This window comes from Enhydra lutris, unplaced genomic scaffold (genome assembly GCF_002288905.1).
Source record: "Enhydra lutris kenyoni isolate GAN:26980312 unplaced genomic scaffold, ASM228890v2 scaffoldscaffold24, whole genome shotgun sequence".
Classification (NCBI taxonomy): Eukaryota; Metazoa; Chordata; class Mammalia; order Carnivora; family Mustelidae; genus Enhydra; species Enhydra lutris.
Window position 1 is genome coordinate 2,073,386 of NW_019154108.1, and position 27,867 is coordinate 2,101,252.

Sequence of the window (27,867 nt, forward strand, 5' to 3'; positions counted from 1 at the left end):
CTCTCAAGTAAGTCAATCTTTAAAACAAGGGGAAAAAAAAAAAGACACAGGCATTAGGAAGTCATGGTGGCAAGCTCCCCCTACAGCGTCGCCGGTGGCAGACTGTGCCTCTCACTGCCCCCAACTGCTGTCACCCCGCAGCCCGGCCTCCTCGGGACCGCAGCCTGGACGGCACCCCACTCCGCTCCCCGAGCCCTGCTCCCCCAGCCGAAACACCGGCTCGCATCTCTTCCATTCTGAACACGTCCCTCCCGTGTCCACTGCCTTCTCCGGCTACTGTGTGCTCTCTCTTCTCGGAAGTTCTTGTCTCGGGAGGTTCTACTCAGAGTCCACTCCCTCGCTCCCGCCCCTTCGGAGCTCACCTGCGGCCTGGCTCCCCTACTCCCAGCAGCTCCTCCTCAGCTGAGGCCGCCGGTGCCCCGATTCCTCAGGGACAGGGATTCCTTCCACCTTCCCTCATGTGCCTCTGCCGGGAACACCGGGCCTGCGCACATTCTCTGGCCCTCCTGTCCCCGTCACTGCTTTGTCGCACTCGTCAGCCGCCCCCTTATGAGGCTGGGTGGCTGCCCCTGCGTTACAGTTTGGGCGCTGGGTGTCTCCCAAGCCTCTACTTTCTCTGCAGGCCGCGGCGCCCTAGTCCTCACTGCTGGCTCCGCGGCCGCCGCCATCTCTCCGGGGCTGGTGTGGCCAGGTGCCCACGCACCTCTGCCCACAGCCCCCCCACACACTGCGCAGGGACCCCTGACCCCACACTGCTCATGTGCCCAGCGGCTGGGGCCTCCCTGCGGGATTCTCTTATGCTCTTGGGGATCACCACTAAGGGCTTGCCAATCTGATGGCGGAAGGCCCCCTTCTCTGTGCCTTCAACGTACCCCTGGAGCCTGCCACGGGCTACAGACTGATCCAAGCCCCTGGAAGAACTCGGGCTGTGCCCTCCACAGACACCGGAGCGGTCCGCTCCGGGAGAGGTGACTGTCTCACGGCCGCTTTCACGGCTTTGATGCCTGAAGCCCGCTGCTTACCGACAGTGTCACTGGTCCTCACCGCCCCCCAACTCCGGGAGGGTGCCCATCTCTCACTCACCCCTGCCTGGGGGTCTGCGCTCCGACAGGACCCAGCTGCTGGTGGTGCCATGCTTGGCTCGCACCGCGCCCTGCCTCTGTGCATTAGTTCACGCTGTCCTGGGGCCCACACCACCTCCTCTCTGACCACCGCCGCCCTCCCCTCTGGGGTCTCAGGACGCCCCCCACAAGCTCATCACTGTTTCCCCCACCAGAACCAACCGTCCATCCCAGGGCCTACCAGAAGGCCAACACAAAGGATGTCCAACAAGCTCGGTCCGAGAAAGTAAGCGTGGACTCATCTCTCCAGAACACCCCAAGTGATTATATGGACTTAATCCAAGTTACTGAATTATAAGCCCTTCACTTTCTGAACTTACTTGAAAAATTCCGTTTTCTCCTCTTCACTCTTCAATGTTAAACTTTTCAAGAAATTCACAACTTCTAGAAAATCATTCCTAAATGCCGAAGAGGAAAAAAAAATGTGCAGGACAATAGGTTAGAGAAGGCATGTTAAATACTGAAGCCATAACCACAGATCACACTACGCTAAGGGCCAAGGAAGCATTCTCCTGTGCCACTTCGAGGACAAGCAGTCATGAGACATGTGCCATGAACCAGCCGTGGAGAATCCAGCATTTTAGGAGCAGCAAAGAGATCTGTGAAGAGGATACGCGCTTCAGCGCACACGGTGCGCAAACACACCCTCACAGACCCGGTGGTTTGAGTGGTCAGAGGCATCTGAGCTTCTGCTGCGGCAGGATGTGGTGACATGAACTGTCCTGAGAGCAATGGTATTGGGTGACCAAGCACCACCAACAGTGGTCGGATCTCCAGTCTGCTCTGGGGCAGGAAGAACTCTGAGAGGCTTGGGCAAATAGGCATCTCTCGTGCCAGTCACAGGAATCTTCCCACTGCTCCTGCCCGGAGCAGGGAGGAAGGTGAGGGGTCAGTAGGCGCACACTGCTCAGCCCCAGGGCAGCGCTGCTCCTGTCCTCCCATCCTACAGGACGGGGCTTCAGGCCCATCCGCACACAGCCCTGCCAGCATGGCCGGCCCCCCGTATCTCCACATCTTACGTCAACACCCCTTTCCCTCTGGCTCAGTAGCAGAGAAAAGCACAAATGTCTTTCTAATCCAGTGGGCTCCCACGTAACCAGCAGGCTTCAGGAAGAGGGAGCCTGTGTGGGTTTTGGCTTTCTCTCCCCTCTCTGCTTCAAATACAATTCTTACTAATGACTCTTACCACCAGTGATGAGATAATCTACTTGCTGTAAAGGGCGGTCCTTTGTAGAGATCTTGTATCAAGGTAAATTAAATACTGGTATGAATTACACGAAAGGACACAGAAATGCCTCTCTTAAAAGACTCTTGTAACGAGAAAGGTTTTGAATAGTTTCTTTGAAATGTAAACAATAAATAAAATTCTAACAACTAGAGTGACACTACCTCTCTGCCCTGTTAAATAACACAGCCCGAGTCCTACCCGAGAGGTCCGTGCGCCCCTCCCAGGATAACGTTAGCTTTCGATCCGCTCTGGTTTTCCCGGGGCTCTCCAACTGCACACTAGGGTCTTCGGTTTCAAAACAACATGAGAGAGATTTTGCTAATAAAAGTTGCGACTTTGGGCGGTGGAAAGGAAGAGGAGGAGGACACACAGTTACAACTGACCTTGAAGAGAGGTTCAAAACCATCTCTGAGTCCAGCGACAGGGCTACCACTCTAGCGCGCCCCCCTCTATCTGCGCCTCTTCCACCGTGTTACTAAACCGAGAAGACAATCTTCTGCCTGAAGAGAAACAAGCTCCTCTCCCCCAACAAGAAAAAATTTCAATAGTAACAAATTCTTATCAACAACAGGATGGCGGCAGAGAGTCAGCTCCCTGATGGCTGCCAACGGCGGACACAGCCTCGCCTCTGCATCGACCCAAGTCCTAAGGGCCCTGGGCTGTGGCCTCCAGACTCCAGCCTTGGCCAGTTAAAAATTTCTCAGACTTCCTGTGGTAAGACCCAGAGACACAGCGCACCCCTGCCCTCTGCTGCCCCACATGGATGCGATCGAAGCTCTCCTGACCGCGAGCGGCGAGCACAGGCCAGAGCGCGCGCCCGGGGCCGCCACACCGCACGGCCGGACGCGGGGTCCGAGAGCAGGCCGGCGGCGGGGACAGCCTGCAGAGCCCGCCAGGCGCCCTCACCTGAAGAAGTCATGGGACAGTAAGGTGCGGAGCGCTGGCCGACATTTTGGAAGGGGATTCAGCAAGGCTGAGTGCAAGGTCTGTTGCAAACTGGAGAGAACGTCCGCTGAAACTGAAATCCAGAGCGACAGTTAGTTTCCAATGCCTTCTCCCTCCTTCCAGGACCTCTATAGCTGGAGACTGACGAGAGCAAAAACCAACCTGTAAAAGCCCAAACAAACAAAGGCCTGGCTGTTGCCAAACAGCTTCCTGCTCGCCTGAAGCCAGACTCGGTGGCCGGAGCAGAAAACGCAGCTGCCCATGCAGCCAACGCCCCCCCCGCCGCCCCGGGCCTTGCCGCGGAGCCCCTCACCTCCCGGCTGTCCTGTCTGGAGGACAAGCTCAGCCGCGGGAAGGCTGGAGAGGTGGCAGGTCCCCAGGCCTCTCCCACCAGGTTCCTCATCCCCAGAACACAGCAGGTTGCTGGGACGACTGTGTTTTCTAATCTCCCAAAGATGGCCCGTAATTACCACCAGTCCAGACTCAGTGGGGTAGTAAGTTTGGCCCCACGAGGGAGGCCTTAGGGCCCTAAGGGTGTAATTCTCAAGTATTTCTAGGCTGAGATGATTCCGAGCCAGCAGCTGAATGACGCTTGTGACTCCAGAACACTGCAGACACCGGCGGGGAGGAACCGCATCAGAGCTGCACCGAGCTCGGGCCGCGTGCGACCTGGCCAGCAGGGGCCTCCCGGGGCAGGCGCCCATCAGCAGGCTCCAAGCGGCCGCCGGAGTGCTCAAGAGAGAAGAACACAGCATGCTCAGGGGCCTGGGCTCTCCGGGGCCGCGAAAGAAAAGGCACTAAGTACATTATACCAAGAAGAAAAAAATCAAAAGGGCTCAGAAAGAATAAAGGGATGTTAAACTTTGGATTAATAAAAAATGTTGAATCCTCCTCTTTCCTTCAGGTCGCTCCACATCAGTCCGCACCAGCGCTCACTTCCGCGGCCGGCGGGTAAGGAATGCAGGCTTCAGCCCGCAAGGACCAATCCCAGTAAGTATCCCAAGAGTGACCGCAGATACCCAGAGTCAGAGCTGAAAGTGGCTCCTACTTAGAATGCTTTAAGTCTGCAAAGTAAAGAAATCAGAGCTTCCTTCAGCAGGGAAACTGCTGCTAAGATCTTCCCTAGACAGGTTATGTGGTGAGCAACAGGTTCCTTCCTGCGATCAAAGACCGCAGTGCTCTGAATCCACACGGAACAGGCTGTGAATGACCTTCCTACTTATTCTGTGGATGCAGCAGCACAACCCCGACTCACCCTGTCCGCTTAAGATTGTGCGCAAACTTTCCACCAGTGTCCCAAACGCATAGGCGTCCCGGGCATGTCCGTGTGACTCGGGCAGGGTCGTGAATTCTGGAGACTGAAAGCAGCAAAGATGATTAAAACCAGAGAATCTGCCTTACACACCGGATCTCAGTTTTCTCTGAGGTCCTCTCCCATATATGCTTTATGACACTCCAAACTAACCTCACGGTACCAGCCACAATCCTGTAGGCTTCTACAGGATGAGGGGAAGGAATTTATCAAAGACTTAAAAGTATCAAACAAGGGCAAAAAGAAAACAAAAGGGCTAAACAGGATATGTCTGTGGCTTTCAAAAATATTTCTGACTGCAACCCAGATTTTTTAAATTTTTATTATCATTACCGTTAGCGGCAGCAGTACAAACACGTAAGTATAAATACACACGCAATGGAAATAAAAGTTTCATAAAACAATACTCAGCCTCACTACCTACAGAACTTAATGAGATTTTCTATTTTACTCCTTTTTCTCAAAGCTTGTCAGAACCTCTAACTTGATTTAAAACCCAAAAATCAGTCTGAAAAACACTAGTACATACACACGGTACCGGTCTGGATCAACAGGGCTTATTTCGTTAAATGTGTCTCTGGGGATCACTGTCTGTTTACAGTAGTTACGAAAACAAATTTAGAGGAAGCAACTTCCTCACATTTACTGGTAAATACAATCTTTCTTCACCAGCAGCTAGTGGTGAAGACAAGAAACAGAATAGAAAGGTTCATCGACTTGGCAGGGAAATCTGTAGAGGGAACCTTCGTCACACAAGATTATTAATGCCAATAATCACTCTGCTGTGTCTCGGGGAGTCCCAGCTCATAACCAACAGGCTGATGTGTGGCTTGGGGGAAGCGCAGGAAGGGCTGGGGCGCTGCGTCCCCAGCTCTTCGGGCTTCCAGCAACATACAAAGACCATGAAGCGGGGACAAAGCACCGGCCCTCTCTCTTTACACGGTAGCACAGGTGTCCGTACCTCCAAAAATGGAAGCAGACTGTCAAGAAAATGGCTCCCTGCTGTGGTGATGAGATTAGTCTGAGAAGCTGTCATGGCCAAAGGCATTAGGAGGCATTCACGACTTGGCCAAGAAAGAGGGGGCAGGTGAAAGGTTATGTTTCATACTCAGTTACCCAGAGAAGCCTTCGTTACAGCTGAAGCGTATCATCTTACCATCTCTTCAGGAGGGATAGATGCTGGGTCTCTGACTGACTGAATACTCCTCAGAAACTAGAGAAATAAGGAAAATAATTCATACATAGTTTGGTGAACCAATCTCTTACACCAAGTTACAGAAGCAACCAGCAATGGAAACAGCAGCAATGACGCCTTCGTGCCAGTGCCGCATGTTAAACACACACATCTGAAATCTGCTAACTGAAACGTGAATACAGTACCTGGCACAGCGCGAGGCTCAAGAAAACACGGTTAGGTCCCTCGCCTCACCCCTGAGCCGGGCAGGCGCCCTCTGCTGTTCAGAGGCTTCTCTGCATCTCACTCCCTTGCACTAGTCATCGGGGATGCGTCTTTCTTACCCTGCCTACTTACTGACAAATAAAAGGCTTTTCTAGCATAGAACATAATCACTTGTTAATCTTCTGGCTGAGTCAAGTCAATCCTAAGGAAAAGTTGAGGACTTCATGAGCTACACAGATGATGTCCACAGAACAAGGACACTGATTCACTGATTCGAAGACTATTGCTCAAGAGCTTCTATGTCCCAAACACCACTCAAGGCACGAGAAATACAAAAGGAATATGACAAACTCCCTGGCCCAGCCAGGTGCTCACAACCGAGAATGTAAACTAGCAATCTGAGTGACATTCTGAGTGCCGTGGAAGCACAGGGGGAGGGGCAGATTTCACTGGAGAAGGAACACCCAGGGGAGGGCGCCACGAAGAGACTCAGCTAGACTGGAGACTTCTGGAGGATGTTCCATCCTCCAGAGAGCCCCGGGAATGAGGCGCCCAGCAACAGAATGGTGCGCAAGGGCAGAAGAGGTGCAGGATACCAGCCCTGAGAGAACACGGCGGGTGGCCAGAGTGCAGCTCAGTGACTGAAGTGGTACGTGAGGCTGAAGGGAGGCTGGGGAAGAGCCTGGAGGCCACGGTGAAGACTCTGGAACATGAGTCACAGGATGACTTATGTGCTGTTACATTAATTAGACGTAAGGTGAATTCTGAGAAGAAAGGGACTGACTGGGGCAGAAATATTATTAGAGGAGCACCTCTGTGGTGGAAGGAGCATTTGAACTGGGCAAGAGGCCACGAAGGTGCACATTTAACGTGGCTCACGTGTGGAAGCCCCACAAAAGAACAGGGAAACCAGACAGAGCCAGTAAGTCAGCGAGCCGCCATTTCCACAGGGCTGCCATGAGGGGCCTGGTTTGGTTTTGTTCTGTTTTTCAGAAAGAGCAAGCCTAGTGGCAACAGGTAAAATGGTGAAAACAAGAAACAAAACAAGAGAAAGGTTCATCAACTGAGGCGGGAAATTTGTAGATCCTGTCAGACAAACCATGAGAGGTACAGAGGCAGCGACAACACAGCCCGCCGGGAGGATTAAGATGCGCGGGTCTCGACTCCGGCTGGTAGGACACAGTGTGTGACTGTGGACACTGTGGATGGTTGTAAACGAACACTTGTTCCGTACCTAATGCACGCCAGGCACCACTCTGGGAGAGACTAAACCTAAGAGACTCTCACCCCCTCAAGAAGCTCAAACACTGGCAAAGAAAACAGACACACGAAGGTCATTTCAACACTCGACATTAGGTGATGTGATTAAGTGCAGGTACTCGAGGAGCAGCAGGCAAGAACATTCCATTAAAAAGCTGACCGAGCCAGTTTACCTCTCAGTCTCAGTTTCCTTAGCGACCAAATTGGGAGACAAGAAGGAGACGGGGGGCCCTCTGAAGAGTAAGGCCCAGCGTTCTGGGAACACGAGCACCGACAGTGAAGTCACATCCCCAGACCTACGCTCACCCTAGCGCTGCAGAAAGTCCCCAGGCAGGACCCACATACCAAAATGCTACTGAGTTCAGAGAGGCACTGAGGGCCCATCCCCTGGCTTACCTCGGGTGTGGCCTGAGGAACTTTGCAGACGGTTTCCATCCCTCCCAGCTTCCAGTGCCCATCCTCGCTCACAAACACAGAGGATGAGCAGACATTGTTGTGTGTTAGGTGTCCCTGGAGAAAAGAACAGAAGGAGGCTGCCACTAGAATTTCTGAAGCAGGAGTTTAAAAAAACTAAATACCGAACACCAGGAAGAGATACGGTGAGTCATCCCACTCGTGGTGTGATAAATGGAAGGACAACCGGAAGGAATGAGGGACGGGATAAGCCTGGCTCAGCCCCGTGAGGCCGGGGAGCACAAGACGGCCATGGAGGGCTCTTCCTCTGCTGCCCGTCCCTGCTTCCGCTGGCGTCAGGGGAACCGAGTTCCTCAAACATGAGGTCACACGTCTTTACAGCCTACATCGTTTGCTTCCGTCCTTTAACGATAAAGTTTACCTCTGCTCCCACAGGCTACTGTATTGTTTTTCTCCTCTAAGTTCTTTCTCACCTAAATTCTATCACAAACCCAGACCCACTTCACCTGAAATCTGTCAGCAGGCATTTAAAAATCCTGCTCAAAGAAGAGGAAAATGGAATTTTCCCCCACAGACCACAGAAGTGCCAAAATTTAAAACTATTTAAAAAAAACCAAACCAGCCAAATAAATGAGAAGAAGTAAATGAGAACAGGATAGAAGCGTATTTTGTTCCAAACCAAAAATCATTTCAGTAGACAAATGTATTTTAAATATTCTATTCACTAGGTCAAGTATGTGCAAATTTTGATAGGAAACACTCCAAGATACATATATATATATATTCTAAAGGAAGGTTCAGAACAGTGTGTACAGTATTTTTACATTTGAAAAAAACAAAGGAGAATAGGCACAGGGACACGTGGTTCATATGCACACTGACCCTCTCGGGACTGGGGATGATCACCGTGGGGGCTTCTGGACAGAGGTGAGGGGCTGCATGCAGGATGGGGGGCTTACTCTTCCCTGCATACTCTCCCACTATTCCAACTTTCTACCATGTGCATGTACCTTCTCCAACAAAAAAAATACTCCTTCATGTGAAGCACTAATAATTCTTCTTCTTTTTTTTTTTTTTTTTTTTAAAGATTTTTTTTATTTATTTGACAGAGAGAGATCACAAGTAGACAGAGAGGCAGGCAGAGAGAGAGAGAGAGGGAAGCAGGCTCCCTGCTGAGCAGAGAGCCCGATGCGGGACTCGATCCCAGGACCCCGAGATCATGACCTGAGCCGAAGGCAGCGGCTCAACCCACTGAGCCACCCAGGCGCCCACTAATAATTCTTCTTTATAGGAATCTTAGACATATATATATATTTTAAAGATTTTATTTATTTATTTGACAGAGATCACCTCAAACGTGAGGTCACACATCATGCCTCTCAAGCAGGCAGAGAGGCGGGCAGAGAGAGAGGAGGAAGAGGTCACAAGTAAGCAGAGAGGCAGGCTCTCCACAGAGCAGAGACCCCGATGCAGGGCTCGATCCCAGGACCCTGGGATCATGACCTGAGCCGAAGGCAGAGGCTTTAACCCACTGAGCCACCCAGGTGCCCTGTATCTTAGACATATTTTTAAGAGGTGATAAATCCAAGGTGATATCTGGAATCTGTCTCCAATTAACAGAAAAAGTTAAAAAAAAATACACTGAGATGAGTCAAAAGCAAGTGTTTCTAACAGGTGACTGGTAACTTTTCATCTCGGAGGACTGCCAAAGGCCTCAGTACTCAATGGAATGCAAATTCCATTAAGAAATCGCTCAACGGGGCGCCTGGGTGGCTCAGTGGGTTAAAGCCTCTGCCTTCGGCTCAGAGTCCTGGGATCGAGCCCCACATCAAGCTCTCTGCTTGGCAGGGAACCTGCTTCCTCCTCTCTCTCTCTGCCTGTCTCTCTGCCTACTTGTGATCTCTGTCAAATAAATAAAATCTTAAAAAAAAAATAAGCTCAATAATACTGTCTCAAAATAGACCAAAAGTAAACCTAAGACTACACGCTTATCCTCTTAAGAGCAAACCACAGTGTTAAGAGACTGTCTCCTCCGCCTTTGGCTCAGGTCGAGATCCTGGGATCCTGGGATGGAGTCCCCATGGAGCTTCCTTCTCCTCCCTCTCTCACTGCCCCCCTCCCCATGCTCGCTCTCGCTCCCTCAAATAAATAAATAACCTTAAAAAAAAAAAAAAAGAGTCCATCTCCAAGTAGACACCCACTCAAATGAGAACAGGTGTGTAAAGCTCTGCCTTTTCCTAAGAAATGGTCATTTCTTCCTTCAAAATCTAAAATGTCACAGAACTCTGGGGAACAAACAGGAACTCTGGTTTACAGCAACACTGATGTTAAGGCTTTCTCTTTTTCTTAAGAACAGTAATACCCGATGCAAGTGTTTTCAGGTAAAGATTTCCCCCAAACCAGAGGGAGGTGGTGGTAAACCAAAATAAAGTCCTATAAAAATAAAGTTCTATAAAAAACTGGCCAGAGAAGCCCTTGCCCACTGCACACACGACCTGTCTGGAGCCCTTCTCATGCCTTCCAATAAGCTCGTCTTCCACAGGAAGATTCACGTGAGAATTTCTGTTCCTCCCCTAACTTAGAAGCACTCCCACACACGCCATCCCTCCGGTCTGTGTCAAGGCCCCGGGCAGCCTGTGTCCACGGTACTTACTCTGTCGTGAAGGAAGATGAGAGCCAGCAGGATGTCGTAGATGCCGGCACAGACCTCGGCGGAAGACAGTGTTTCTAAAGCCACTTCCAGAGGCTGCACTCGCTCAGTGACTAGATGAATTCCATCTGCCTCCACAGTGCAAGATAAAAATCTCAGCAGGCAAGGGTGACGGAGTGTCTTCAAATGCTTTAAAGATACAAACGCAAGGAGTGGGAGAGTTAATGACTCAGAACCAGACTAACCGTAGTTTCTTATACATCGCGGTCCGAGTCAGAACATGGTTAGTTCCATTCAAGGTCCCTCCCAGCTCCCTACTTTCCTCACCTACCCCCCTAAATTTCAAACGAGGCACAGGAAAACCTGTGACCTGTTCTGACTTCATTCACTTTACCAACATTTAAACGATTCTACAGAGACTTCCGGTTCCCTTCCGACAGTGTAAGCCCCCAGGAGCCTGGGCCTCTCCATGACACTACCATACACTCTGAACAAAGTACCCCAACAGTGACCTGAGAGCTGGGCAAGGTAAACAAGAGCACGCAGACTACACACGGGAGTCAAGATTAGCAGAAGAGACCCCCGTGGGAGTAGGTGTCCGGGTTTAGGGCCGGCCCTTCTCACAGCTGTGTGCTGGAGGCAGGCCCCACTTGGAGGGCAGAGTAGCAGAGGGACTGAAACTCTGACCGAGACCTTGGCAACTTTCTGGCCAGAAGGAGGACAGACAGGAGTCCAGACAAGCCTGAGTATGAGGCTATTCCAGAGGGGAAGGAACTGGAGAAGGAGATGCTCTGGTTATCTATTATAACCACTCGGGTCTCAGACTAACTCCTGAATCAAGCACGGACAAAACAGACCCAAACCGGCGTAGCCAACTTTTGAGAAATGAACTGAGCCAACTTTTGAGAAATGAACTGAGGTTAGAACTACCACGCACAGAGAGGGTGCAGGAGAGCAGCTGGAAAACTTGAAGCCTGAACCAAAGAGGATGGACTGCTGAATCAAAAACCTCAGTAATCTCTAGAAAATTTTAACACAACCAAGAGTCAATGCAACATGACATTCAGAATGTGTGGGATGCAACCCAAAATGTTCCCACTCAACAAAGAACCATAAAAAAGTGAAAAGACAACCAAGAAATACCAACCCTGAGATGGCCCGGATAACAGAATTCTTAGGAAGAATATAAGGCCGCTTCCCCACTATGTTACAACCATTCTTCCCTAGAGGTAAAGGAAAACAGGAAATAAACAGAAGTTCTCAGCAGAGAAGGAAATGTTATTTAAAACAAGAGGAGTTTTAGGAAGGAAAAATAAAATATTAGAAACTAACCCAATGAATGGACTCAGTAACAAAACGCAGACTGATGTAGAGGCAAGAGTCAGTGAACCTATGCTAACTAGTCTGAAGAACAAAGAGAAAAATTTCTTTTTTCTTTTTTTTTAAATGATCACAGCATCAAGAAACTGTGACAATACTAAAGGTCTAACATACGTAACTGGAGTCCCAATAAAGAGAAGAAAAAAACTGACGCATAAAAAGTGTAATGGCCTGAGAACTTTCCAAATTCAGCCAAATACTTAAGTTTACAGATTTAAGAAGTTCAATAAACACCAAACAGGATAAATCAAAGAAAACTATATCACACACATTATCGTCAAACTGTAGAAAATGAGATAAATAAAAAAAATCTCAGAGGCAGCTAGAGAAAACCATTATTACGTGGAAGGGAATGACAATTTGAGTGATGCAAACTTCTCATCAGAAAACACAGAGGCCGGGGAGCCTGCGCAGCACAGTGGTTGGGCATCTGCCTTCCGCTTGCGTTGGGATCCTAGGGTCCTGGGATGGAGACTGCGGCGCGTCCTGGGATGGAGCCCCGCACCGGGCTCCCTGCTCAGTGAGAAGCCTGCTTCTCCCTCTCCCACTCCCCCTACTTGTGTTCCCTCTCTTGCTGTGTCTCTCTCTGTCAAATAATAAACAAAAATTAAAAGAAAAAAAAAGAAAAAAAGAAAACACAGAGGCCAAAAGACAAAGGGGAACACTTACTCTAAAGCACTGACAAAAAAACCAGTATCAACCCTGAATTATGTAGCAAAAATATCCTTCCGGAAAAAAAAAGTAAAATAAAGGCATTTCTGATGATGGAAAACAGAAAAGTTATTGCCAGAGGACCCACCCTAAAAAAAAAAAAAAAATAGAGGAAGTGACACCAAAGGGAAATGTGGATCTCCAGAACTGAAGGAAGAGCAGCAGAAATGGTATCAGGATGGGGTCCAAGGCCCCACGTCGGCCTCTTGGGTAAGATGTGCAGGACTGTGCGGAGCAGACACGACGCTGCTGGGTCAGGTTCTCCACGTGAGTGATACACAGGGAACCCCCGAACAACACAGTAGTTTAAACTGTGTCCATTTCTACGCAGACTTTTTCAACAAGCAGACTTTTTCAACAAACACTGCACGGTGCTGTACGAGGCTTTTCCTTACAACTTTCCCAGTTAACATGTGCTTTACCTTACCTTATTGTAAAAATACAGTATATAACATGTATCAAGTAAGATGTGTTACTGTTTATATTATCAGCAAGTCTTCCACTCTACAGTACCTTACTAGCAGTTAAATTTTGAGGGAGTCAGCCCAGTTGTGCGAGGCATCAGTACCTCTAACCCCAATTTAACCATGGGCCTGTGTGTGTACGGTGTTGATACATATGGAACAAAAGGACAGCAGGGTTGGGGCTGGAGACTTCTATCTGATTCCAAGCCTTCTATATTTTACGTGAATGGTACAATTCTAACCCCAGACAGATGATGATGAGCCAGTTATTAAACTGAAATCCTTAGGGCAACCATTAAAAAAAATATAAAGAAATGTAGCTGAGAAATCAAGATAAAATGAAATACTAAGGGCTATTTTAATAAACAACAAAAAAAAAAAAAAAAAAGAGAAGGGGAACAGAAGAACAAAATTCAAAAGGGGGCAAATATCCTCCCCTCTCTCTCCTGCCTGCCTCTCTGCCTACTTGTGATCTCTGTCTGTCAAATAAATAAATAAATAACTAAATAAAAAAAAAAAAGGGGGGGGGCGCCTGGGTGGTTCAGTGGGTTAAAGCCTCTGCCTTCGGCTCAGGTCATGGTCCCAGGGTCCTGGGATCGAGCCCCGCATTGGGCTCTCTGCTCAGTGGGGAGCCTGCTTCCTCCTCTCTCTCTCTCTGCCTGCTTCTCTGCCTAGTTGTGATCTCTGTCAAATAAATAAATAAATAAATAAAAATTCAAAAGGGGGCAAATAGAAAACAAATAACAAATAATAAAATTCAACAACATTAATAATTACATGAAATGTTAATGATCTAAACACTCCAATTAGGAGTAGATATAAGAGAAGACCCAACAATATGGTGCCTATGAGACTTTAAAAATAAAGACGGAGATAGGTACGTGGACAGAGAAGGATATACCGTGAAGACATTAAGCTTAAGAAGGCTAGAGTGGATGTATTCTCATCAGAGAAAATATACATCAAGACAGTATATTGTAAGACATCAAATGGGACATTTTTTGAAGAATAAAAGGACAATTTGTTAAAAAGACATCACAATTATGAATGTGTAAGCCCCTAACAGCAGAGCCTCAAAATACACACAGAGCAAAAATAAAAGGGAGAAGCAATTCCATGATTCCAGGATCATGGCTAGAGATTTAAAAACTCCTCTCTCAGCAATCAATTGAACTGGCAAAAGTAAACAGACAAAAAAATAAATGAAAGCATAAGAAACCTGATCAAACTGACAATTGGAAAACACTAGACCCAGCAACTGCCGTACACACGCTCTTTCCAAGCCCAGGAGAACGAGCCCGAGAAACACTCCACACCGGACCACAGAATCATTTTAAATGGATAAGCACCTTAGCCATCTTTTGTTGATCTTGCTTTCTTCTTTTTTTTTAAGATTTTATTTATTTATTTATTTGAGAGAAAGAATGAGAGAGAGAGAGCATGAGAAGGGGCAGGGTCAGAGGGAGAAGCAGACTCCCCGATGAGAAGGGAGCCCCATGCGGGACTCGATCCTGACCTGAGCCAGGGGCAGTCGCTTAACCAACTGAGCCACCCAGGTGCCCTTTTATTCTTACTTTTCACCTCACTATTTATCAAGCACTTAATCCCCTTAAAAATATTTCACCATCTTTAAAATTGTTGCCATTTTATTAATCTAGAAAAGTTAGCATTAAACATTTTCGCTCACATACTTCACACCAGTAGCAACATTAGATGAGAAGCTCATATATGTACCTACAATATACATTTTTGATTTACATATATAAATAAAATACAAATACCATAAAATCCCCACAAGATAGAATGTACCAAAATAAAAGATTAAAAGTAAATTAAAACACTCTTGACTTTCTCCCCCGAACTGCAATCAATCAGTGCACAGCCCCGAGGTCATGGATGTCCTGCTTTCGAACTCCTGCTGTGCAGTAATCTCTGCACACACCGTTCTCTGAGCAGACACAGAGCACAGAGACGCAAGACAAGGGCGTGACCATGCTGTGTCTGACTGTGAGAGGCAGGTCTGCAGGGTCTTTAGAGCCCTATCAGCTACAGGCTTCCCAAGCTCCCCTCGTGATGCACGTTGTGGAAAATCTGACCTGAGTAACTCAGACCGGTTGTCCACGATGCCCAACCCAGCTAGTAATAACTGTATCATTGTTTACAACAAAATTAAAAATGCCGGAATAATGGTTTTCCTTGCAAATCACTCAGATTTTCTAAAAGAAATTACGTGGCCTTCAACCTGGACACTGGACACTGAGGAAGCCTCGCAAACCTCAGCGAACCAGGAGACGGATGCACGATTCCACTGGGAGAAAAACCTCAACATCGGGTTTCATTTTCACAAATAAGCACTCTGTAATGGAACACTCTAAAATACCTTCTTGGAAGAATAGGAGATCATTTAGGAGCCCATAACACAGCACTGGTACAAGTTTTCTATCAGTTGCTTTGAAATAGTCTATTAGGGAAAACCGTAGGAGAATCTTCTGAGGAAAAGGATGGTCTAATTTCTTTTCTTTTCTTAAGATAATCTCAAACTTTGACAACTCTAGAAATAGCTCCAATAGGATTTTTTGCTTGTAGAGTCCCGGGATCGAGTCCCGCGTAGGGCTCCCAGCTCCGCAGGGAGTCTGCTTCTCTCTCTGACCTTCTCCTAGCTCATGCTCTCTCTCATTGTCTCTCTCTCAAATAAATAAATAAAATCTTTAAAAAAAAAAAAAAAGAATCATTTCAACTAATTTGCAAAACAAAAGTTAAATACTTTTTAACTTTTCACTTTTGCCCGTTCAGAATAAAAATATTCATTCAGCTTTTATTTGTTAGGAGTCTAAGTATTTTCCTTGGGTTTTCTGTGCCTCTTTTACTCTTCTAATACTCAGAACAGACCAGTGAATCCGGAGAAATACTTCCTGGCTGAGTACTGGCATAGAAATACAGAGTCAGTAAATTTCACCCCGTTAATAAGTGAAGTAATAAATTTCATTCTGCCTTTTTTTTAACCCTACATTCGCAGCAGAATTCTCGGTCCACAGTGACTCGTCTGTTTACTGAAGAAGAAGGAAGGAGTAAGTCATTGCATGATTCCAAACAGGGCACTTAACTTAGCAGCCATAACCTCACTCGTCACTCCTCTTCAGCACACACAATATTTTGCATAAATTATACATTCAGATTCACAGGGAAGTTAGCAATTAATCAAACAGAAACTTTTTTTTTTTTTAAAGATTTTATTCATTCATTCGACAGAGAGAGATCACAAGTAGACAGAGAGGCAGGCAGAGAGAGAGAGAGAGAGAGAGAGAAGCAGGCTACCCGCTGAGCAGAGAGCCCAATGAGGGACTCGATCCCAGGACCCCGAGATCATGACCTGAGCCGAAGGCAGCGGCCCAACCCACTGAGCCACCCAGGCGCCCGCAAACAGAAACGTTTCTTGATTTAAGCTTCTGTTGCCCCAAAGAACAGAGAGAGTGACAAGATGCACCTGTGAAATGTGATGAGATTTTCTCATCACCGAAAGAGATAAATGACTCTTGTTCTGGTGGAGAAAGGGGACTGAGCGGAAGGAGCACCTGGAAAGTAGCTCTCGTAGGGTGGCTCAGTCGTTAAGCATCTGCCTTCAGCTCAGGTCTTGACCTCAGGGTCCTGGGATCAAGCCCTGCATCGGGCTCCTTGCTCAGCACAGAGCCTGCTTCTCCGTCTGCCCCCCACCCTGCTCTCGTGCTCTGTCTCTCTCTCATACTCTCTCTCAAATAAATAAAATCTTTAAAAAAAAAAGTCTCTGTCCTAGAGTTACGAATCCCTGTTACCCCCATGCACTGCTCTACTGCTGGCCTTTGGAAGAGGATTCTGAATAAGGACCTTGATCGTTAAAAAAAAGCAGCACTGGGAAACCTGTCCACATTCATCCACATCCACGTGCACAAGGAGATGTTAAGTGTGAAAGTCAAGTCCTGACTATAAACCCTTTCTACTTTTCAGAAAGGGTTGTGAGCCACAGCAGGGTAACTCGAGCCCTAGGGGCTGAGCTTCTCACTACCATATTCTGCCCTGGTCTCGTCTGCTTTTTCACTCTGAGAACCACACAACACAGCGGCTACTCAGCTCCGATTCACTTGTAAGTTTCTAGCCAGGAAGCGAGCCGTAGTTTCACTGCCTTGAAGAAAAACGACAGAATAACCAAGATGCCTGAACTAAAGAGCAAGAATTTTCAGGGAGAAATATTCTTCCTTCTCCCCTTAAGACGTGAACCTGAGACAGCGACGAAGTAGGTGGTTTCTAAATGCCAGCACCTAGAGGTTCGACGAGAAACGAGGAATACAGAGCAGGACGGGAATGGCAGAAAGGATCCCAGGTTGCAAAGCCCGCATCTGAGGTGCCAAAGAAATATCCAGGTTGAGATTTCCACAGGCAAGTGAGAATGTGGATCTGGAGCTCAGAGAGGTTCCGGCGGACACCTGACTGGGGGCGGAGAGCCGCAAGTCGGCCACCACCGCCACCACCACAGGGAGAGGAGGAGAACGTGAAGTCTGAAAATGGGCGTGGCTAGAAGGGGCCGGCGCCACCTGGAGGTGGCCCAACACAGCCCAGGGACGGGGGAGGGGAACTTTTGAAGCTCTTCTGACTGGCAATGCTTAGCAACCTTAAAAGAGAACCAGATTTTGATTATATGGGGAAAGAAATATTTTTTTAAGAAGCTGACAGCGTAGGGAAGTTGATTTACTGGAATAAGGGTTGTAAATAGCACAGAAAAGGCCTAACAGGGAAAGGAACAAAAAGAGCACGTGGACAGAAGAGCCGCAGAGCATTCCAGAAGTGATCAGCGCGAGCAGTCATCTCTTCTCATCACCACACGATATGCGTTCTCAAAAATGCCGACCAGCCCTTCGGCAGGGCCGCCTGAATCCATCACGAAGGAGGCCTGGGCACGGCAGCCACATACGTACTCCCGGAGCCAACGTGGCTGCCTTGGTGGCATGAAGACAGTCAGGAATCCTTCTGCGAGTCCGTCCTTCCCGTGAGGCCCTAACGAAGCGCTCAGAGGACAGCAAACACAGTAACCAAATTCCAATTTAGGACTTATCATTCCTTACTCTTCATTAGAAATGAGTCATAACCGCCATGGAGAAAATGCTGTAACAGCTAAGAAAGTCAAGATAAAACGAGAAGACTTCTAATACTGTTTTGTGGCCAAAGGTTACGCCTGCATTTCGTCTTATTCCAGAGGTCACATCGCACGGAGCCTGTTTTTATTTACAACAGTAGAGGAAGAGCACGCTCACGACCGAACAATGTTTGCCAGGAAAACGCTGTATACCCTCTTGAAGTGGTCACTGAAACTACCAGAGGGAGGACTGGGAGCCTGAACTCTGGAGGAAGTGAGGTGAGTTGACTGTATTAATGTTTCAGGTATCCAGGAAAATCAAGGTCCTAAAACCTGATGAAACACGATACATTTTTTCAAGTACTGCATCTAAATCAAAACTCCGTATCATTCTGTTGCCATTTCACATCCCCAGATTCATGTGTCAGGTGTTCAAAGCCTCAAGATAGCCTGCAGAACAAGAGACAAAAACTTCTGGAAAAGAGTCAGCTGTGGTTTAGAAGATTATGTATGAAGGGGGAAAATGTTCCCTCTCAAGTTCTGAAGTTCCTTCAGCCCAGAAGTCCTCAAATACTGACAGTGGATCTTTTTCTCCTTCAAAAACTTTATGATCTGGGGGCCCCTGGGTAGCTCAGTCGGTTAAGCATCTGACTCTTGATCACAGCTCAGGTCTTGATCTCAGGGTGGTGAGATCAAGCCCTGGGCTGGGCTCCATGCTGGGCGTGGAGCCTACTTAAACAAAACAGAATTTCTGATCTGGGTTATTCAACTTTCTTGGTACATACATCATAAAGAGTAATATAATGTTAAAAAATCCTATAGTTCTATTAAAAAAAACTAAGAATGATAATAAATCTCTAGTATTTCACTAGTAATAATCATCCTAATCACCATAATTTTTTTTTTAAGATTTTATTTATTTATTTGAGAGAGAGAGCAAGAGAGGGAGGAGGGTCAGAGGGAGAAGCAGACACCCTGCTGAGCAGGGAGCCTGATGTGGGACTCGATCCTGGGACTCCAGGATCATGACCTGAGCTAAAGACAGTCGCTTAAACAACTGAGCCACCTAGGAACCCTCACTCTAATTTTTTTTACTTAAAAATGTGCAATCTTATTAAATGAAAGCAGGAAGCATGTTAGATATGAATTGCACATAAGAATCCGACAGTGAAGCAAAGCATTTAACTTTTGCAAAAATCACAATAAAAAGTATTAACAGTACCTGGATGGGATAGAAAGACAAAAAAATTGTCTTACCAAAAAGTGAAATTACTTAGCAATGAAACAGCCAGCTATGCTTTTTACCACAACTAATAGAAAATGCATCCCAAGGGGAATGTGATCCTTAGGCACCATTTTTTTTTTCTTTTAAAGATTTTATTTATTTGACAGATAGAGATCACAAATAGGCAGAGAGGCAGGCAGAGAGAGGAGGAAGCAGGCTCCCTGCTGAGCAGAGAGCCCGACGTGGGGCTCAATCCCAGAACTCTGGGATCATGACCTGAGCCAAAGGCAGAGGCTTTAACCCACTGAGCCACCCAGGCGCCCCTAGGCACCATCTTTTAACTTTCTAAGAGTTAACTTCCTGCCTCATCAAAGACATAACATCAAATAATGAACTGATGTGACAAATAACAAATAACATGCCGAAATTGTATCACTAATAGATATACTAAAACCCTTTATAATCACTAACAAAGGTAACAGCCATTTCAAAAGCCATCTCTATGGCAGAGATACCCATGTCTCCTACCTATGGCTAGCACGAGGGACTCACGGGACTACAGATCACAACTCGAACAGAACAAAGCTCTAAGTCCATCTGAAGCAATGTGCCTGCATGAACACTGAACAGCCACAACTCTGCTTCCCCTGCCGAACCTTCCAGAAGATAATCTGAATGACTCCATATCCAAGGAAATACCAACTAAAATGTTTGTTTGCTCTGTTCAAAACAACAGCTAAGATTGTTCTACCGAGGTACTATCACGTTTTCTGGTGAGAGGTCGGGGTCTCCTGCAGGTGCCCCTCCAGGAGCAATGGCCGCAAGGTGGGAGCAGGGAGGCCCTCCTCCTGAAGAGGAGACTGAAGCCTCTAGAAGTGAAGGATCTGAGTGAGGCCCCTCCCAAGGACTAGAGTCCAGGCCCAACGTTCTTTCTGGGGTGTCCAGCTCAACAATCTTTCTAGGACCTCACAATGCCTCGGGAAAAGAAAAAAAAAAACAGCAGTCACACTTTCTAAAATATTCTATTTCTAGGTCTGTTATCAATACACTCATGGTGCACACGGCCTACCATACAGGGAAGTCGAATCACTATGTTGTACACCTGAAACTAATGTGACATTGTGTGTCAACCACGTTCAAATTTAAAAACTAAAATACAAACATTAGAAGTTAATTCAAATAAATAAGTAAAAATAAATAAATTTTACAAATTAAAAAATATACTTACCAAAACGTCAATACTTAAGAGATTTCTGCTAAGGTAGATTATAATACTTCCTTTACCTTCTACTGGCCATGTAAAATTACCTTCCGAACTTTCTCGCTAAAAAAATACAATGATAAAAGCTATCACACCGAGTGTCATGGAGCTTTCTGGCTATACCTGGCATCTGACTGTGTCACGCAAATTGGGAGATTCGCCCACGAAGGACGGACTGCGGAATAAGAACGCTGTTCCTTATCATCTGCCTCCTTGGACCTTCGGTAATTTCGACTTCACATCTTTAAACAGAAAACGAGACGGGAGAAAGCACTAAGAAGCCTCACTATCACGGTACCTTGGCAGCTTTGTTAACTTTGTCTTCGTTTTCCCTCTTATACACGAAGACGGAAGCGCATCTGCCATCCTGCAGGACAGCAGGGTAAACGGCGAGTCCAGAGGGTAAGGTGAAAGGCGGCTCCTTCAGCTTGTAGCTCTTCAAAGCGCTGCTCTCCGATCCCATCCCTTCCGCAGTGGGGCAGTGCGGTGCCTCCTCCTCAAGGCCGAGCGGGGCTGAAACAGGAAACACCACCAGCGTGAGTCCGTCTGCCACGTGTCCTGGAGATCCCAGCAACCCTGACCCAGCCCCTCCACCTGCTTGTTCCTCCCATCCTCACCAACGAGGCCGTGTGACAGTAAAAATAGCAAAAGCTCAGCCAGTTACCAGCCAAGCCTGCAAGTACCCATCCACGGCTCCAGAGAAAATGCACTTAAGCATCACAGGCAGTTCCTCCGGGCCCCAATACCCCCTCCCTCCCACGGAGACCCTTCCCGGGCTCGGGGCCCATCAAAACCAGGACAAGATCATCCGTGCTCCCTAACCTGTGCACATACCGGCCTCACAGAAAAGGGCAGCAAAAATCTGATATTTCATCAGTGAGAAAACTTCTGTATAATAATGTGGAAGACAACAGCTTAAAATTATAAAAAGAACATTATAACCTAAGTATTTTTTTTTAAAGATTTTATTTATTTATTTGACAGACAGAGATCACATGTAGGCAGAGAGGCAGGCAGAGAGAGAGAGAGAGAGAGAGAGAGAGAGAGGAGGAAGCAGGCTCTCCACTGAGCAGAGAGTCCGATGCGGGGCTCGATCCCAGGACCCTGAGATCATGACCTGAGCCGAAGGCAGAGGCTTTAACCCACTGAGCCACCCAGGTGCCCCAGAGTATTTTTTTTTTTAAGATTTTACCTATATTTTTGACAGAGAGACACAGTGAGAGAGGGAACACAAGCAGGGGGAGTGGGAGAGGGAGAAGCAGGCTTCCCACCAAGCAGGGAACGGAATGGGGGGCTCGATCCCAGGACACTGCGATCACGACCTGAACTGAAGGCAGACACCTAATGACGGAGCCACCCAGGCGCCCCAACCTGGAGTATTTCTAACAATGAAGAAAAACATGTTAACAAGTGGAGAGCTCATACAGGCCAAGCAAAGCAGCGCGAACACCAGCAGAACAAGGGGAAAGGAAAGAGACAACTCACAGAACACAAAGGGCAATGACCACAACAGAGAGCGCTCCTGCACCTCTCCTCATGCTCCAGCCAAGTCCAAAGGGGAAAGTGCAAAACTCTTATCCCAAATGCTAAAAAATGCACACAATACGTGAAATTCCAGAAAATGCAAACTACCCTATAGTGACAGAAAATAGATCAGCGGCTGCCTGGGGTGGAGACCCAGATAGAGGGGTTGGGGGAGAGGAGAAGATCGTGGAGGGGGGTAAGGAAACTTTGGGGGGAATCGACAGAGTTATGATCTTGATTATGGTGAAGGCTGATTACAAATACCAAAACTTGGAAAATTGTATGCTTTAAAGTATGTTCGGTTGATTATGTGTCAATTTGACCTCAATAACATTGTTTCCAAAAGAAATATACATCATATATCTACGTCTCCACCTCTGCGTGCATCTACATACACGCATACAGATACATTCACAGAAAGACTTGAAAAAACATGCTCAAAAAACCCCAAACAAACAAAACCAAACAAACAAAAAAAAAACATGCTCAAGTCCTAACAGAGGTTTGGGGGAGGGGTCAGATCATGGGTAATTCCCAGACAGACAGACACGTGCCTGCATCTCCCCCATCTTTCTCTGCAGCGGGGATACAAATTCCCACAGTTCGAGCAGGCCTGCTGCCGCCTACCTGGAGGCTTGGCTCTGAGGGGAGCAGCCACCCCCAAGTTCCACCCAGATCAGGCCATCTACCATTAAGGATCCAAGAGCCTGAAGATTTATGTGGAAATTTCCATACTTTCCGACATTGGTTCAAATGTTTTTAAGCCCGTAGAGGCCAAACTACATGTTTGAAAAATGCATGTCAGTATGCAGTTCTGGCTTTACCACAGTGTAAAGAATTAAACATTCAAATTTGCCCAAACGAGGGCTCTTAATTAACTCTGGCAATGGAGCAAGAAGTTGCTAGTTCTAAATAACAGGGCCAAACGTGCAACAAAGATATTTAAAAATTTCAGTTAAAAAAATCCCATCCTTTAAATAAATATATACCAGCAATCACACACGGACCCATTACTGATTTTTCTTCCACTTTAGTGAAGTTCCACACCACAGCGTGTTACCGAAGCTTGAGATGCTGCTCAAGACACATGCCTACCAGACAGCGCCAAGGCCCACAGACCCCCCAACTTAGTGCAGCGGGAACACACTCGACCACGGCTACGGCGATCTGAAATTGATTGGAATGACTCAAAGTCCAAGAATATTTCTGCGGATAAGAACTAAGTCGTCTTTGTAACAAATCCACTGAGCTGCTACCTCCTCTACAATTTATCTTAAGAACAGTAAGGGGGGGAAAACGGTATTAAAAATGCCAAGTGTCTCAAGTATGTGTCCCAGTCTCCGCGAGGACTACAAAGAAAATTAGTTGTTAAAGGAGGCTCACGGGGAAAAGCAACTACTGTTAAGTCCCCCGTTCTGGAGCTGGTGGGTGCCCACCCCACCTGGGACAATCCCCCGCTGAACCATGAGGGTCATGTGCAGCACTTGGGTCTTGCTCCTCTTCTCTAGAGCGTGGTTAAATGGGTCAGGCCCTTCCCTGGGTCAAAGGCCAGTCAGTTCACACGTTAGCCATCCCTAGCACCCAGGGGCCGGGTGAAGAGCTAAACTGGCCAGATCCTTGCCTGCCTCAGGAATCTGAATGACGAGGGATAGTTCCATTAGCTGAAGGTAAAAGGATGCCATGAGGTAGAGTCAGGGCTATGGCGAGGCAAAACCATGAAGAAGCAGAAACTTGGTAAGCACAAAGGAAGGCAGCTGGCAGCAGAAGGAAAAGCAAAGGCTGGGAGCAGCTCAGCCAGGTCTGTAAGGCACACTGCTACCCTCCATCTTGAGGCCCTGGGAAACCCAGCTGTAAATCCATTTCCTCCCTGCCTTGTTGACACTCCTACTACCAGGGGCGGCCAGAGGTCCACCTGAGGTAGCCTGAATGGGTCCATGTTCTTTGAAACCAGTTGCCATTTCGTCAGCAGAAAACGGTAACTCCTGTGTCTGAAAAACCAGTCAGACTGGAGGAATTAGTCAGAGAAGGGTTACTTTGAAAAGTGTGTATCTGAGGTTAGTGTAACTTCCTTCTCTGTTTGCCACAAACAGAGCTGTCCAAAATCAACACATAAGGAACTGTAAGAAAATGAAAATCCTCTTGGCAGAATATCACGTGTTTGTTTAGTTTTAATATCAGTCCCCAAAGGAGATAAGATGGTCACCGGGATTGAGGAGCGGTGCTCTGGCTGAATCAATGGAAGTCAGCAGAGGTACAGCAATGAGCATTTAGTCATTTTTTAAAAAAGATTTTGTGTGTGTGTGGGGGGGGGGAGGGACAGAGAGAGAGCACACACAAGCAGGGGGAGTGGCAGAGGGAGAAGCAGGCACCCTTGCTGAGCAGGGAGCCCAATATGAGCTCAATATGGGCTGGAGGCAGGTCTCATCCCAGGGTCCTGGGATCATGACCTGAGCTGAAGGCAGACGCTTAACCGACTTCGCCACCCAGGCGCCCAACTTAGTCATTTCTAAATAGCAAAATACATCCCTGTGGGAACACTGGGCTTTTCAACATCTAGAGTTACGAAATCTTTATGAGGTTCAAACTGGTAGTTTTCTTAGCAGTGTGTATTTTGGGCTTAAGACACTAAGAAATACAACTTCGGGGGAAAAAAAAAAAGAAAGAAAAGAAACGAAACGACTCCCTTTCTCGAGAAAAAGCACGATTAACCTTGCCAGAAGTCATGCCAGGAGGGCAATGCTCTCAGAGGAGTAGGGGTACAGCCTCCGTCCAGGACAAACTTTATTAGGAGGCAAGAAAAAGATGTGCTGTCGACTGCTCTGAAGTAAAAAAGTCACAAAAAGATAGGAAAGGGCAGCCTCAAATCCTGCCCCAGCGAGGTTATTCCGCAGGATTTAGCACCCGCCTTCGGTAACGCGACGCTGGGGAGGCAGCCTCCGACTGAACGGCATCGAGGTCTTGCTTCACCTGCCCCTCCCCCGCTTCCCTGGGCAGCACGTCGCGTTTCTGGGCCACCTGTGGAGGACGCAAGCGCTTGTCTAGGTCACCCGGCAACTCACACGCTCCGCCAGGAAACCCGTGTCGTCTGCGGGACTCTCGCTCCTTCCCCCAACTTTAACCGAGACGACCCGGTTCTATGCTCCCGGCTCCGGAGACAGCGGCCGGCACCGAGCTGCAGGGAGCGGACACGGCGGTCCGGTGACGCCGCTGCCCCCGCCCTGCGGTCGGCTGCAGGCGCGTCCCCCGTGCCGAGCGCAGCCCGCGGCACGGAACCGAGCCCTCCGGGGCCGAAAGAGCGCAGCGCGGCTGCAGCGGGGCTCAGACGACCGCGGACACGCACGCGGGTCCCAGGAACTACGCGAGCCGGCGACCCCGGGATTCGGGGCCCGCGTCGGTGCGCACCCGGCTGCCCAACACGCTCCTCCGGGACGCGCTTCCCCCTCACCCTAAGGAAAAGCACGACGCACGCACGGAGCCAGCTGGGCCTCCGGGGCCCTCCGCGGCCGGCGCTTCCCCCCAAGACCGCGGGCGGTCCCCGCTCCCAGCCCCGCTGCCAGCGCCCCGCACTCTCGCCCGACCCGCAGCGCGGACGGCGGCCCGGGGCCAGCGGGGTCCCTCCGCTTCCGCCGGGGGCGGCCGGGGCGGCGCCCCCCTCTCACACCTGCCCGCCAGGTCAGGCTCCGCCGCCCGCGAAGCCCCGATCCGCAGGGCGCCCCGCACAGGCAGGGGGAGGCCACAGCTCAACCGGCAGCCGCGCCGCGCAGAGCGCCGACCCGCGAGTGGGGCGCGCGCCCCCCGCCCCCGCTCGCGGCCGCTCCCCCACGGCCCGAGCCCGCACTGCCGCGGAACGCGGCGCGGGACTCCCGGTTACCTGCGGGAGGGCGGCCGAGGGTCGTGGCTCGGGGACCCTCTTCGCCCCCTGCTGACACCAAGCGCCCTCGCCTACCCTGTGCGGCCGGGGCCACCACACGCGCAGTCTTCGCGGGGGGACGCTCCCTCCGCCACCATAGAGACGGGTCCGGAAGCCGGACAGAACGTCGGCCTTCAGGCCTCCGACGCCGCCACTGAGGAGAACGAACCCGGAACCGAGCTAGAGCGGCCGCAAAGGTGACTCTCAGGCCGGTGCCATCTTGAGTGTGGGCGCGCGCGCGGGGGTGGGTGGGGTGGTTGCCTGTCGCGTCTTCAGTCCCCGCTCCCAGCGGCCTGGTCAGCCTGTGAAGCCGTTTCCTCTCCTGGCGTTTAAGTTGAACTCGCAAGCTGGTCTTGACTTTAGTTTTTAGGCCTCAAGCCGCGAGATTTAACTTGACATCCGCCCGAACCTAAAATGGCCGCCGTCGCCTCTAACAGGGAGTAAGGGGGCGGGCGCAGAAGGGAGGACGGAAAGCCACCGCGGCCTGTCGAAGAGGGACGTGTCTCCAGTCCGCAGCTGCGGCTGGTGGCGCCGCGTGGGCCTCAGCTGCCCGGGGTGGGGCGGTTCCGGTTCGAGCGACGGGGCGGGTCCCTCGACGCTGCGCGCGATGCAGCGAGGAGCACGGCGGGAAGGATCGTGCTGTTCGTGGTTTGTTCTCACAGGACGTTGAGAGAGTGAAGCGAACGTGCTGACGGTGTGGAGACGACTGCCCTCGGGGTCAGCGGAGCCCCCGCTCGCAGCGCTGCTGCGTGGACGCCCCACAGCGGGCCGCGGAGCCGAGGGCTCCCGGCGTCCCAGGCCTTCAGGCCGTCCCCGGCGGCCGGAAAGGGGTTCGGTGGGAGGCCCCGGTCCCGCGCGTGGGTGAGCGACGGCGGCGGGGGTCGCCCCTGTCCCGAAGCGCCGGGAGCCGGTGCCTGTTGGGGGCGGGCGGGCAGCCCTCGGCGGGGCGAGCTCGGCTCCGGGTGGGGCTGCGCGACCGAGGCGGGTTCGAGCCGCGACCGGGGCCTCGGTCTTTAGCGGCCGCAGACAGCGCAGGAGGAGGAAGTGAGGCGAGGGCGACCCCGGCGCGCGGTGACGCGGCGGCTGCGCGTTCAGACGCTCGGTGTGGGGCGCTGCGGGACGCTTTCGCGCCGACTCCCCGTCTGGTACTTTGTTCGCGGCGTGGACCGACCGCGCGTCATTGCCCCGCCGTCTCTCGAGCGCGGCCACCACATGACGGAGGGGACAGTCCGGGCGCGGCCACCACCGCCCTGCGCGGGAGAGTCGGGTTCGGCGCTCAGTTCGTCGGCGTCGGGCAACCGCAAGCGCCGCACCCCGGGACGCAGCCCGCAGCGGCGCCGCCGAGGCCCGAGGCCAGCTCGGCTTTCCGCGTATTCGGACGCGGAGAGCGTCTTCGGAAGGACTCGACGACTCGCGTGTCTCGGGTTCTTCTGAGCCCGTGTCTGCTGTTCGCCGTGGCGCTGAGGCGGCCGTCAGCCCGTGAAACCCGTCTCTGACCCTCATGATCGCGGACGGAACGTGCGGCAGCGGCGGAAATCCAGCCCTTCCCCGCCGCCGTGGGCGCGCCTCGGAGTGCGGCCTTGGGGGGGCGGGGACCGCGCGCCGCCATCACCGCGGGGCGCCTTCCTGAGGACTGGGGGTGGCCGCTCCCCGGGCCGAGTGTCGCGCCGGCCGCGCCGAGGGACTGGTATTCTCGTCGTGAGGAACGTCGCCGGCTCGGTGAGCTCTGAGCGCTCTGCAGTGTTGCACGCCAGCAGATGTCACACGTGTCACACGTGTCACCAACTTATGCTTATTCCGCGGTTATTGAACGTGCGCCTTTTCCGCCTCAGGTTAGGCTGACCACTGAGAAGAGGAGGAGGAGGAAGACACAGCCACTGCCAGTAACTGGGCTCAAAGGGCCCGATTACGACTGTTTCTTTTTAAGCGAAGATGCTAGGAATGTTCTCTCAGATTTAC

The 27,867-nt window shown here is 50.0% G+C and overlaps 1 protein-coding gene across 2 annotated transcripts in view; it reads right to left on the reverse strand.

Moving 5' to 3' along the window:
• Positions 1–26,115, reverse strand: part of LOC111150710 (SCY1 like pseudokinase 3) — a 43,478-nt gene extending 17,363 nt beyond the window's left edge. The window contains exons 1-8 of one of the 2 annotated variants that reach the window (XM_022508259.1): positions 25,945–26,115; positions 20,773–20,987; positions 10,333–10,518; positions 7,662–7,775; positions 5,763–5,819; positions 4,550–4,652; positions 3,256–3,367; positions 1,442–1,519 (exon numbers count right to left, since the gene is read on the reverse strand). In XM_022508259.1, coding sequence (XP_022363967.1) covers positions 1,442–1,519; positions 3,256–3,367; positions 4,550–4,652; positions 5,763–5,819; positions 7,662–7,775; positions 10,333–10,518; positions 20,773–20,937 — 815 coding nt within the window. In that variant the 5' untranslated portion in view covers positions 20,938–20,987; positions 25,945–26,115. Of the gene's footprint in view, positions 1–1,441; positions 1,520–3,255; positions 3,368–4,549; positions 4,653–5,762; positions 5,820–7,661; positions 7,776–10,332; positions 10,519–20,772; positions 20,988–25,869 lie in introns of both variants that reach the window. The other variant, XM_022508260.1, reaches the window with a different exon arrangement.
• Between the last annotated feature and the right edge of the window lie 1,752 nt (positions 26,116–27,867).